Source organism: Microchirus variegatus (genome assembly GCF_963457635.1).
Source record: "Microchirus variegatus genome assembly, chromosome: 5".
Lineage (NCBI taxonomy): Eukaryota > Metazoa > Chordata > Actinopteri > Pleuronectiformes > Soleidae > Microchirus > Microchirus variegatus.
In genome coordinates, this window is record NC_139806.1 from 7,360,697 (window position 1) to 7,374,944 (window position 14,248).

The following is a 14,248-nucleotide window of genomic DNA, read 5'->3' on the forward strand; positions in this document are numbered from 1 at the left end:
TCCAGTTGAGAAGGTGGCCGTAATGCTCCCACAAGCCATTTGCAAATACACTCTTAGAAATAAGGGTTCCAAAAGGGTTCTTCTACAAGGGCTGAGGTTCTACCTGGAACCATTTGCTTCTGAAAAACCCTTTCCCGAAGAAATGTTTTTTCAAGGGTTCTTGTTAACACTGATGGTACCAGTAAGAACCATTTTGATCCAGAGAACCCTTTAAAACTCCATTCCTGAATAAGGGTTTTTTCTGAAGCAAATGGTTCCAGGTAGAACCGCAGCCCTTGTAGAAGAACACTTTTGGAACCCTTATTTCTAAGAGTGTAGTGATTACCGACATGTCGCCAAAGAGCAGGTGAGACACAGGAAATAGCGGGAATATCAAATCACTGATGCCAACGTCACCTCCTCCACGAGCCACGTTTGTCGCCCACGTTTGTTTACCCTTCGCACCGTCGCTCTTATCGACTCTCTCGCGAGAGTTTGATGCGTTGGCTCGTCTGACGCAGTCGAGCTTTAGATGTCACTCGTTCTCTCACACTGGGCCTTTAATTTGTCCCCTTCTGTAGTTCTCGCGCGGTGGGGATTGTAACTAAATTCGGTAAAGTGCTGTTCCTGCATGCACACTTTTAGGATAAGTGTTTGAGTCAAAACACCGGACTGTAGCGTGTGACTTACGAATGATGCCTCACCACACGACATCTGAACACTTTGGAGTGACTTGCATAAAGCTGTTTACCACTTCCTCCTCTCTGCTCAAGTGTGTGCGTGTGTGCGTGTGTGCGTGTGTGCATGCGTGCGTGCGTGTGTGTGGTGGGGTTCACTCAGTGCTCTTGGCTCATGGTAATGGTGGTCTTACCTCCGTTGCATTCATCCCTCCCTTTCTTAGCAGCCTTTTTTATTTCGCTCTCCATGCTCCATGTCCTGCATATTTATTTGTGTGTTTTTTCACTTCCTGCGCTGCACACACACACACACACACACAAAGAGAGAGAGAGAGAACAGGTCACAGAGAGTTTAGGTTTCTGCGGTGATTTTTAAATCACTAGAAATTAGGTTCTATAATCTCTCCCTCTGCATTCATTGTTTTCTGCATTGGGCATCTAATGAACTGGGCCGCTCACCAGTCTCTCACAACACACTACAATGACATCATTACATAATCTGAGCGATTATGTGATGACACAGTTAATTCTGGAGTGTGTGTTGTACTTTGAGTCAGAGCAACTGAAGAAGAAAAAAAAGACACAAATGACATAAATGTCACTATTTCAACAAGTTTATAAACTGAGTTAAATCTACAACCAAATAAAAAAGTGAGATATTTCACTTTGATTTTTGATTATATTTTTGATCTTCGCAACATCAGATGTGCTTGAACCCCAGTGAAAACCTATGAATAATAGTCCTAAAAATGAGAAAAACTAGATAATCACACGGATCAGTCCAAGTCGGGTCTCAAATCCTGAAAATCTGGACTTAACTCTGGTGTAAATGTAAATACACGAGGAACCAACCAGATGCCAATGTTCTCCTGAATGCCAAGGAACGAGGAGAAACAGCCAATTTAGCCATTTAGCCAGCAGGTGGCAGCAGACAACAGATGATAAAGGTGTGTGTGTGTGTGTCCCAGAAACTCTCAGGACTCTCAGCTCTTCTTTGTGACGGTGACTGACCTGAAAAGAAAACACATGGATTTGATTTAGATCAGTGATCAAAGATCATGTTTTTATTACTCTGCAGGTGTGAGATGTTGTCCATAAACAGAAGCACTCTGTTGACTTGCCAGCAGCTGACTCATCACTGCATTAAGGTCACTTAAAAAATCAGGAAATTCCAACTCAGCGACATCTCACTTCATCTGCAAACCTGCTGGTGGCAGCACATGGAAAAGACATGAAAAGTTCACTAAGTGCAATGATGTTCCAGTGTGGACCTAAAAAAAACAGAAACAACAAAACATAGACGTACAGTACAGTCAGGAGATCAGGTGGTGCAACAAACAAAGAGATGACCCACTTTGTTTCCTCCATTAGGTTTGGATTACCGTTAGCGGATACTGTATTTAATACAGTTCAAACACGACGTACACTCGCCTACAAGAACACAAAGAAAACAGATACACACAAACACATAGGGGAAAATATTCAATGTGTAATTTGTGAGAAAACTAAAACATCCTAATCAATAAAGCTCCACTCAAATAAACAATATACAGTGGTAGTATTGTTTGATTTCACATGCAGACATTTATGAAGTTGATGATGTTTTGTGAAAGAGGAGCAGATTTCCTTATATTATATATTTCACTTTATTAACCCTTTAAGGTACACACCAAGAAAAATGTATTTATTTATGATAACAATAACGACAATCAATATTTCTTTTATTATTAGACCCTACAGTATTTCAGATACAGGCCTCTACCAAACGGTTGAGACGTCTGTTCATAATAAACCTGGTTTGCATAATTCATAAAGTACAACATTCAGAACAAGTCACATTTAGTGTTAGTGAGTTCAGCTTGATGCATTTTTCAATGACATATAGTGACTTAAAGTGTGGTCGACCAAATGGTTGAGTAGTACCTTAAAGGGTTAAGGAGAGAAATGTACAATATGTCGGATTAAATGGGGATAAAAAATGTTTTTTATGATATTTTTATTGGATCTTGCAGGCTTTTGCATGCTTTAAGAGCTGCAATTACTAGTTTGCAGAAGGTGTACGCTAATCTCCTTTGTCTATATGCATTAGTAAAGTCCTGCCTCGAGTGAGAGCGGCAGGTTTTTTTGGCCCGTGGCGACTGTGACGACTGTGAGAATTCAAATTGGCTGTTATCTAACACTGAGTAACCAGAACACTGACTGCACTGTGCTACTGACACTGCAGGTATTAAACACACACACACACACGCTCATATACAGTATCTCCATGCACACAGGAATCCGTACATGTCTGTGCATTCACCTCTCCATGAATGTTTCTCTCTACGTCTTGATCTGTTATAGTGTGAATGAACCCTGTGACCTCTCATCAAGTACGATGTTCATGAATTCCAGTAAAAGATTCAGATTTCACTGTAATTCACTGTGAACATAAACGCACTACAAGTCCAGATATTCACCACTGTTCCATGAGCACTTTCTTAAATTCACCATCAAACCCATTGTGACTTTTCCACAAGTACAGAATACCCTAACCCAGGTGAGCGTTGTGTTTCGACGTCAACATTTCTGGAATTATTTAGTTAAACTAGGCAAACCTGTCGCCAGGAGGATGAGGTGGAGGAGCATTGTGTGAACTCATATGACAGTGGTTTGAATGGAGCTGATTTTTTTTTATACTTAAAATGGATGCACAACAGCTTTGGGATTTTCATTCACAACCGTCTGTAATGTTTATAGAGAGGAAAGAGAAACCATCCAGTGAGCAGCAGATCTCTGAGTCAAAATGTCTTGTTGATGACAGAGATCAGAGGAGAATGGTTCGAAATGACGAGAAATAATAACCACTTCTATCTATCTATCTATCTATCTATCTATCTATCTATCTATCTATCTATCTATCTATCTATCTATCTATCTATCTATCTATCTATCTATCTATCTATCTATCTACTAACAACCGACCTTCCACTCTTCAGACCTACCCACCTTCTGATCTAACTACCTACCTACCTACCACCAACTGACTTAACTACCTACTTATCTAACTACCTATCTACTAGTGACTGACCTACCTACCTATCTACTACCAGCCTAGCTACCAATCTACTACTGACCGACCAAGCTACCTACCTACCTATCTACCAGCCTACCTACCAACCAACCAACCAACCTACTACCTACCTACCTACTGACCAACCGACTGACCAACATACCTATCTACCAACCAACCTACCAACCTACCACCAGCCTAGTTACCAACCAACCAACCTACCTACCTACCTGCCTATCTATTACTGGCATAGCTACCGACTACCGTCCAACCTACCAACTTATCCAATTACCAACCAGCTGTCTGTCCATTTATCTAAACAAATGTAGCCAATATATATATATACATACATACATATACACATAGATATACATATACATATACATATATATACATTCATGTATATATATATATATATATATATATATATATATATATATATATATATATATATATATATATATACATATATATATATATATATATATATATATATATATATATATATATATATGTATATATATATATATATATATATATATATGTGTGTGTGTATGTATATACATATATATATGTGTGTGATTTCAAAACAAAACACAAAACACAGTTCCTCGTGGACTAACATATGATGCCACTGGTCTTGTGTCGGAAGATTGCATCAGCACCCGGCTCAGCACAACCACGGTGAGGACGTGATGGTGTGTGTGTGTGTGCTGATGCCTTCAGGTGCTGTCGGAAATTCTACCACTGACACTCGCATGCGGTCGCTTATAATATAATTTAGTGCACCATGGAAATAAAAAATAAATATTTCATATATATATATATATATATATATATATATATATACACACACACACACAAACCTAACTACTGTAGCTGCTGTCAACCTACCCACTACCGACCAACTTGTTTATTTGTTTTGTTTTTATACTTTCTACAATTATACTATTGTTTTATTGTATTGTTTGTTTTTAGGTATATCCGGTCTTATGTTTCTACAATGTATTGTGTAATGTAATGTTTTATCTCTGATGTACAGTTTTATAAATAATTTTGGATTTGACTCATTGAATTCAATTGGATTTAATTAAATGTATATTCATAAATGATTAATAATCAATAAATTGGATTTCAAATCGTAAAAAATCCATATATATACATTTATTTATTCATTTATTTGAATGTCCCTTAATTTGTCATAAATTCTGTGCACACGTTCATTCAGGTCTTATTTTGGTGGAAGCTCGTGAACACATCATGGGTTCAACGTAATCCAACACGCCTACGCTTCAACCAATCAGCGCCTGGAAAGGCGTGTGACGCACACGAAGAGGCGGGGCCAGTGTTTTTATAGGCGGGGCGTGGCTGTGGGGTTTTTAAAGTGGTTTCTCCACCGGGGGGAAAAATCCGCATTACCGCTCTCACACTCATTTTTCCACGGGACATCCTGCGAACTGTGACAGTCTCATCATGCTCTACTCACCCGAGGTCGTGTCTGGGTGAGTTTCAAGTACAATTCTTCTTTTTTTTCATGATGTTATTGTGACAATGGAGGTATAAAACCCCCACATATGATCTGTAATTTCAATATAAAAGAACAGATGCGTTATTCATTCACTCGCCGGTTTACAGCCATCGCTGAGGAAGTTGCGCGTTAATGTGACTACACGTTTAAAAAATAAAGAAGTATATACGCGTTTATAACACGTTTTTTTTGTTGACATGTTTAAAGCCGCGTTGACGTGTGGATGCTGCGTGTTCGAGACGATGCGGCGGATGTGTTTAAAACAAAAAAAAACACGTCAATAATGTTTAGCAGTTAATGTCGATTATAAGGCGGTAAAAGCCGCGAAACATCAAGCCGCTCGTGGGATGGAAAAAACCCGCTTGGCAGCATGTGCGCCCCGCTGTCTCGTCACGTCCACACGTCCACACGTCAGCCCCCACCCACCGTCAAGTTCTCCGCACAAGAGGAAAAAGGCGCATATTGACGGTCACCGTGAACGCAACATCCTGGAGTGATGTTATTATGAGTCAGCGCGAGACTCACCGTCAGAGGTGGGAATAAATAAATGAATGAATGAATGAATGGATGATTATGTTGGAGCAAGTTACTGAGTGACAAATAAACAAGTTTGCAAACATTGAATCAAGGTGTTTCTTCGTCCAGTGAAGCCAAACACAAATAAAAATATGATAAATAGGCAAAAGCAGAGTCAAAGCAGCAGGTCAGATATGGCTGATATCACCAAATGATTTTTGTTTTTGAGTTTATGTGGGACAGGAAAAAAAAGTTAAAAACCACTATAAATGCAGCCAGTGATGGCCCAAGACTTTATTACTTATAGTTGATATTTGCACCAAACCAGTGTCAGTCTTGTTTGTTTTTAACCTTAGAGAGCAGTGAAATATTTCGTATTAAAAGTGAACCACTAAGTGTGAGGCCGGCTCACTTACTGTATGTCAGGCATAAATACTGACAGACCAAAACAGTTGATATAACACAATATTATCAAGGGATGTGAATCTTTGGGTGGCTCACGATTCAATTTAAAATTTATTCTCGATTCAAAAATTGATACAACGCATAGTGTGTTGAGGCAAATTATGGCATCAAAACAATACTGTTTGTATAAGATAAAGTGATGTGATCACACAAAAGCAAACTTAAGACAAAAGTTAACATTTATTAATTCAAAACAAATAAAAACTTACTTACTGAACAAGAAAATAACTTGCATAAATAAAAGCTTAGGCTTAGCTGCCTTTTTCTCCCAGAAGTTACAACAATAAACTGTACACAAATAACACAAACTGGTGTTTTGTGTGGTTTTTCAAAATAGAAACTTTAATTTTTTTGTTATTTTTTTTTTCATAAATCGATTTTTGAAGTTTATGAATCGACTCAGAATCGTGGATGATTAGAATCGCGATTCCTATGTGAATCAATTTTTTTTCCCCCACCCCTAATATTATCTCTCTTTGTGATTGTTATTATTATTATTATTATTATTATTATTATTATTATTATTATTATTATTATTATTATTAATATATATATATATGTTCATAGCCATTTCTCGGAGGTAAAGCAATGATGTAGAGGAGGATTCATGCATATTTTATTTAGCTTAATTCAGTATTTCTTAGGGCTGGGCAATATATCAATATATAAAATATATGTCGATATATTTTCAAATGGGATATGGAATTAGATCATATCACATATATCGATATAGTTCCTTACGGAGCTTTGATTTCAAAAAAGGTACTCGGGTTGTTTTACAGTGTACATTTTATTATCATGAACCAGGTGAAGAAACCTGTTTTTTATTTACTCACTTGATTTTCCTGTTCAACCGTTCACTGAAATAGCCTTTAGCCTTCATATTTGGCTTAGACTTTGACTGATCATCGTATATTGATATTCAGCCTAAATTTATCGGGATATGACTTTTGGTCCATATCACCCATATAGCCCTAGTATTTCTATTTAAAATACAATTCCCACCCTAAGCCATGGACTAATACCGTGTTCCCACTGCTCAAAACAACAATAATCCCAAGTTTAAGTGGGTTTTTCTACAATTGGGAATGTATTTAATCAGCTTTCACTCCAAAGTCAAACGCACGTGTCGGCATCCGTGGGAATGTAAGACACGTGACTCATTTCTTCTTCAACGCAGTGCTCAATATCATTGATTTTTTATTTAGATTTGTATTAGGTGAACGGTCATTAATCAGCCACTATCATTTTAAATTATTTGTATCTGAGGCTAAAGGGAAACGGAGGGTGAGACGACATTAAAGTGTGAAGTTTAGTGAGCGAGTCGGTACACGTAGAGAAATGCTTGTTGTTTGTTGTTTGTGGTGAAATAGCACATCAAGGTCTCACGCTTCATGTCATAAAGCCAACAAAAACTCCCCCATGTGACACACACTCGCACATTATACACACTGCACACTACTAGTATTACTATTATTATTACAGACAGGAAATTCCCACCGCGCGTCATTCTTTTCGATCGACCAGATATTTGTGGTTACTCGCTGCTTGTTCTTGGATACAAGGAGGGGAAATGAAGAAGTTGTGTTTTTAAAATTGTCAGTCTTGCTTGGAAAAGTTCTAAAATTTAAAATCAATTGAAATAAACCCTTAGAGCCGTCATACAAGCGAGAGTGTGCAAACTTGTGCGAGGTAAGAATCTGTAAGATGAGTTAATTATCGCATATCAACTGATTGAAAACTTTATTATACACTACCGTTCAAAAGTTTGGGCTCACCTATACAATTTGTGCGTGTTTCCCAATAAAAGTCACACTTTTATTCATCAAAAGAGTTGCAAAATGAATAGAAAATATAGTCAAGACATTGATGAGATTAGAAATAATGATTTTTATTCAAAATAATAATTTTGCGCTTTCTTCATAGAACCAGCAAAAGTATTTTCAGCTGTGCTAACATCATTGCACAAGGGTTTTCTAATCATCCAATAGCCTTCTTAGCGATTAGCAAACACAATGTGCCATTAGAACACTGGTAATGGGCCTCTTTACACCTATGTACATATTCCATTACAAACCAGAAGTTTGCAGCTAGAATAGTCGTTTACCACATTAACAATGTATAGTGTATTTCTGATTTATTTAATGTTATATTCATTGAAAAAAAAGTGCTTTTCCTTCAAAAGTATGGACATTTCTAAGTGACCCCAAACTTTTGAAGGGTAGAATATAGCGATAATGTTTTAGTCATATCGCCCAGCCCAAATTTCAAAAAGTATATCCTGCAGTTGAATAATAAATTAAGTAACAGTAAGTAAGATGAACTGACTCCCAGCCTCCGATCCAGGCCTTGTTTTTAAAAATTCTTTGTTTTTCTGACTCTCTCAGTGACAGTTATGACGAGTGTCGCGGCGCAGCCGATTGGCTGCTCTCCAACACGCAAGTCCGGCCGACTGTGGGAATTGTGTGCGGATCAGGTCTGGGAGGATTGGCTGAGATACTCAAGGACCCAGAGATCTTCAAGTACAGTCAAATTCCCAACTTCCCACAAAGCACAGGTACGTGCAGCCCTGAGTTCTCACAGTTGTTAATCCGTGTGTGTGTGTGTGTGTGCATGCTTTTGAGTTGTAGTTAACTGCACTGAGTGTCTATTAACAATGAGTGTGTGTGTGTGTGGGTTACAGTGCATGGTCATGCCGGCCAGCTGGTGTTTGGAACACTGAAAGGGAAGCCGTGTGTTTGCATGCAGGGCAGGTTCCACCTGTACGAGGGCTACCCCATCCAGAAGGTAAGTGTTTGAGAGCTGCATCAGTGGGTAACACCGAGGCCATAGCCACGTGCACAGTTATGTTGACTGTCTGTTAGCAACATAAACTCGAAAAGTCGCGGATGGCTTTGGATGACATTTTCAGGAAATGTCCACACTGGGACCAGGAACAAGTGATTAAATTTTGGGCATGATCCGTAGACGCTATCACTGCTTTTATCGCTATTTTGTGCGGGGCTGAGCTGCCTTAGCGGTCTGTGCTCTCCGAGTGCTTTTCTAGTTCTGGAATGCACCTGTAGGCATATAAAAAGTCATACATTCTGCTTCAGATAAGCCCGTCTTTCACACAATTTTCACGCATTTTAAAGGTGCATTATGTAATAAATCTAAAGCAACTAAAATCCTCCGAATATGTCACAGAGACTCAGGAATAATGTTCATATAACAAACTGAACTCGCCAACAACAACAGTACAGAACAAAAACAAAATGGAGACCACTTGAAACACCACAACTCGACTATCAGCCGTGCACAGAACGCTCACTCGATCGCTTCCTTCAGATTCACCTCGTCAACAGGCTCAAATCACAAATACTTGTTCTTAATTATCTCTAGTATTACTTGTTGAAACAGCAGCAGACAGCTGCAGGGTAGACAGTCAACTTCCTGCCTATACCTGCATGTGCATGGCCAGCTAATGGCACTTTTCCACTGTACAGTTCTAGCACGATTAGGCTCGTCTGGTACCTGGCGTGGTTCTAAAGCGAGCTGAGGCGATTACTAAAATGTGACGTCAACAGACTAACGGCCACTGATTGGTCAGAGAGTGTCGTCACTGGAAGAGTCACGAGTGCGACGTCCGACACGGGAATCAAACCAAACAATGGCGAAACTGTAGATTGACATTTAGCAACACATTCAGCCGATGTGTGTTCGAATAAATTGATGTTTTAAATTGACTGATTCTAATGATTCAGTACAGCAAAAAGAACCAGTTTGTAGAGCTGCAACTAACGATTAATCGATTAATCGTTTGGTCCATAAATGATTCAGTTGTAATGATTTCTTTGTTATGTGGAGCAAAGAAACGAAGACAATATTAAAGACACATTTAAGAAGCTAAAACAATCAGAAATCTTGTTTTAATCATGAAAAAAGCTTCAAACCGATTAATCGATTATCAAAATAGTTGACGATTAATTTAGTAATCGATTAATCCATTGATCGACTAATTGTTTCAGCACTACTAGTTTGTGTGTTTGTGTTGCGTATAAAAATCACGTCACGTCAGCCATGGTGCGACAACCCCACACACGTTGAAATGGTCTTATAGTGATTTTTGGTATTTGGTAAAATTTGGTATTCTTAAATGAAAATGCTAAATTGAACGCACCTGGCTCTCTCACAGATCACGCTGCCCATGCGCGTCTTCAAGCTGTTGGGCGTGGAGACGATGATCATGACCAACGCGGCCGGAGGCCTCAACCAGGACTACAAGGTGGGAGACGTCATGATCATCAAAGACCACATCAACATGCCGGGCTTCGCTGGATCCAACCCACTGGTCGGACCGAACGATGAGAGGTGGGTGGCAAGAGACGCATGATGGGCCGATATTTAAAATAAAACATTGACAGATTTTTCTTTTTACAAAGCAACACTATGTAACTTTGACGGAAAAGCACTTGTTTTTTCAAATGAGTATAAATTAAATTAATCAGAAATACACTCTATATATTGTTAATGTGGTAAACGACTATTCTAGCTGCAAACGTCTGGGTTTTAATGGAATACGTACTTAGGTGTATAGAGGCCTATTTCCAGTGTTCTAATGGTGCATTGTGTTTGCTAAACGCGTTAGAAGGCTATTGGATGATTAGAAAACCCTTGTGCGATGATGTTAGCACAGCTGAAAACAGTTTTGCTGGCTCAAAAAATCATTATTTCTAATCTTGTCAATGTCTTGACTATGTTTTCTATTATTTTGCAACTCTTTTGATGAATAAAAGTGTGACCTTTAATGGAAAACACAAAAAAATTGTATAGGTGACCCCAAACTTTTGAACGGTAGTGTACATCGGAGTCACGACTGGGTTGAACCAACTAGGAAGCAGACGACTGCATTAGCGTTTCCAAATGTCTGTTTTTCGGCCTGTTCTTCTCCCTCTCTAGGGGAGAATCATATTTGATTTGGAAGAGATTTTTTACATATTTTAGTGTCCAATTAACAATGAGCAGTCTGGATAGGTCAAGTACCCTTTCCGCTTAGCTTCGAGCTGCCAAAACCAGTGTGAACGACTGCGTAAAAGTAGCAGATGAGACGCATATTAAGACTTGGTAGTAGCTTAAGCTTCTCAGCGTTCCCTACCCAACTCACCAAACTTTAATACTACAATGACAGAGGTTCAAGTCGGCTTCAGTTGGCTTCACTGTGCATTGGCTCTGTGGTGCAAATCTGTGCCTCCCCCACCGTGCAGCAGTGAAATATGTGCATTTTTTTTTTTGCCGTCTCCTGCACCAAATTCTGGCCTTGAATCATCTGATGCTGGTGCCCCCGTTGTTCCTTGAGGAGAGAAACTTGTGCCTCATCCCAGAGAAAAGTAATGTTTATATAGCATAAAATGTTGGGTGGGGGGGGGGGCTCAGTCTTAAGTTCCTTTGTGGATTCTTACCGCTGTCTGAAGTTAAATCCTCAATATCCTCCTCCTCTTCCTCCCTTCAGGTTTGGCCTTCGCTTCCCCTGCATGTCCGACGCCTATGACCGCGAGCTGCGGCAGATGGCGCACGACGTGGCGGAGGAGCTGCACTTTGGCGACTTCGTGCGCGAGGGCGTGTACGTCGTCCTCGGAGGCCCCTCCTTCGAAACCATCGCCGAGTGCCGCATGCTGAACACGCTGGGCGCCGACGCTGTTGGTGAGTTTTTTTTAAATGAACACAGTGATTGCGAGAGAGCGGATGGTGATGTAACTCTTAGGTGTCGTCATCCTTGGGCTGCACCTTTCCCGCTAAAATATTACATTAACACAGTGTTGCATAACACCGGGTAAAAAGACATAATAACGTAACTTTGGACTTTTTTTTTTTTTTTACATTGAAATACTGTTAACTCTTGACTCTTCATTGAAATACTTGAGTAATACTGGAGGACATAACGAGAACTTATTTTGGAATTTGATATATGTATGTGTGAATATGTATATATGTGTGTGTGTATATATGTATACACATATATTTATATATACATATATAAATATGTGTGTATACGTGTGTAAATGTGTGTATATATATACACACATGTATATGTGTATATATATATATACATATGTGTATATATACACATATATAAACATACACATATGTATGTATATATACAAATATGTATGTATATATATACATATATATGTATATATATACATATATATGTGTATATATATATACACATATATATGTATATATATACACATATACATATGTTTATATATGTATATACATATACATATGTATATATGCATATATAAACATATACATATCTATACATATATACACATATGTCTATATCTTCACACATATATATATATATATATATATATACATCTACACACATATATACATATATACACATATACATATACATATATATAAAAAACTCCTTGAATCTCGTGAGACTCACCGTCTCTCTCTCCGTCCTCAGGGATGAGCACGGTCCACGAGGTGATCGTCGCCCGCCACGCCGGCATGCGCTGCTTTGCCCTGTCGCTCATCAGCAACCGAGCCGTGATGGACTACGACAGCCAGGAGAGGGCCAACCACGAGGAGGTGCTGGAGACGGGCAGGCTGAGAGCCAAGCAGCTGGAGAAGCTGGTGTCCACCATGGTGGCTCGGCTGGAGCACGACAACAACAACTGAGACCTAGAAGACTTGTTTTAAAGTGTTTGTTTTGAAAGCAAAAAAGAAAAAAAGTTACTGTAGTAAACTGCTAGTTTCTTAGCAAAAACGTATATATTTTTTAGTGTTGTAGTGACACTAACTAAGACCAGGGCGGACACCAGTGCACTATATTTATATATATTTAATATTGGCCGGGCGGTGTTTTTACACATCAGCAACAAAATCGACTTTTATTTATTGCACTGTGATATCAACGTATAAGTCACCACAAAGAGTTCACTCAAGAAGTAGAACACTGCAATAGGATTTCAATTTCAACAAATCCAACTAACACGTCTTTAAATACTACAACTGGTCCACTTTTTTTTCCCAAACATTCCTTCTTTTTTTTTTGATTTACAGGCGGATGACTCACTCAAGCGCTTAAATATGACCAAATTCCTGCTGTGACATTGGGTTTACGGTGCTATTATTGTCAGAGTAATGCCTAACTTGACTCACGTTTGTCTTAATAATGTCAGATATTTATTCTTGCGTTTCTCTTACACTCCCTGGACCTGTTAACACGAGCGGTGTTTTCAATATTTTTGACCCAACGTGAGATTGTGAGCAAAGAAAAAAAGGTGTAAAATATTATTGAATATTTAACTAAATCTATTTAAATTTTTGTTTTTGTGATATTATGTCAAGTGTTTGATGGACATAGATGGAAAAAGGGATGATTGTGCTGTGTGGGATATATATATATATTTACCAAAAGTGGAGATTTGATTCAAATCTGACACACAAGGGTTTTTTGGGGGGGGCTTCTTGTGCTTATTAGAGGTATAAAAAAAAACTACTTTTACAATAAAGAAGACTCAAAATTGAAAACAGTGTTGTCTTTGTGTGTCCTGTAGCGATGTAGCGAGGTCTGATGGGGGCTTAAAACAAAAGTGGAAGATAAAATTACCCATGATGCTTTGCGAATTCACCGAGCCGGCCGATTTTTTTCCAACAAAGATGGCGGCCACATCTGCAGAGGAAAAATATTTGTTTTAAGTATATTTTTTCGCAAATAAGCATGTGACAATGTCTAAATGTGCTGGAATATGTTGGATTGAAATACATCAAAAGGACCGTTGTGCTTTGAGCACTATTGTCAGAAAATGACTGACGATTTATGAAAACAGCTAGCTAACTAGCTAACTAGCTTGCTCCACCGGTAGAATTGTCAACATGTAACGTAGTAGGTTAGCACATTCGTTACGCTTGCTACGCTAACTTGCATAAAGTGGTGTCCCAATTCCATAGGGAAGCCACTTCCCTCAACAAGGGGAATTTTATGGTGGAGGGCACTCCAAACCAAGTGGAAATTTTAACTTTAGGTTTTTCGCT

At 38.8% G+C, this 14,248-nt stretch overlaps 1 protein-coding gene across 1 annotated transcript; it reads left to right on the top strand.

Moving 5' to 3' along the window:
• Positions 1–329: 329 nt before the first annotated feature.
• On the top strand, positions 330–12,889 carry pnp5b (purine nucleoside phosphorylase 5b; the record flags this gene model as incomplete). The annotated part of the gene is made up of 6 exons (XM_083888919.1): positions 330–346; positions 8,605–8,774; positions 8,901–9,004; positions 10,392–10,567; positions 11,706–11,896; positions 12,675–12,889. The coding sequence occupies 6 exons, from the start codon at positions 330–332 to the stop codon at positions 12,887–12,889; spliced, it is 873 nt and encodes a 290-aa protein (XP_083745045.1).
• Positions 12,890–14,248: the final 1,359 nt, after the last annotated feature.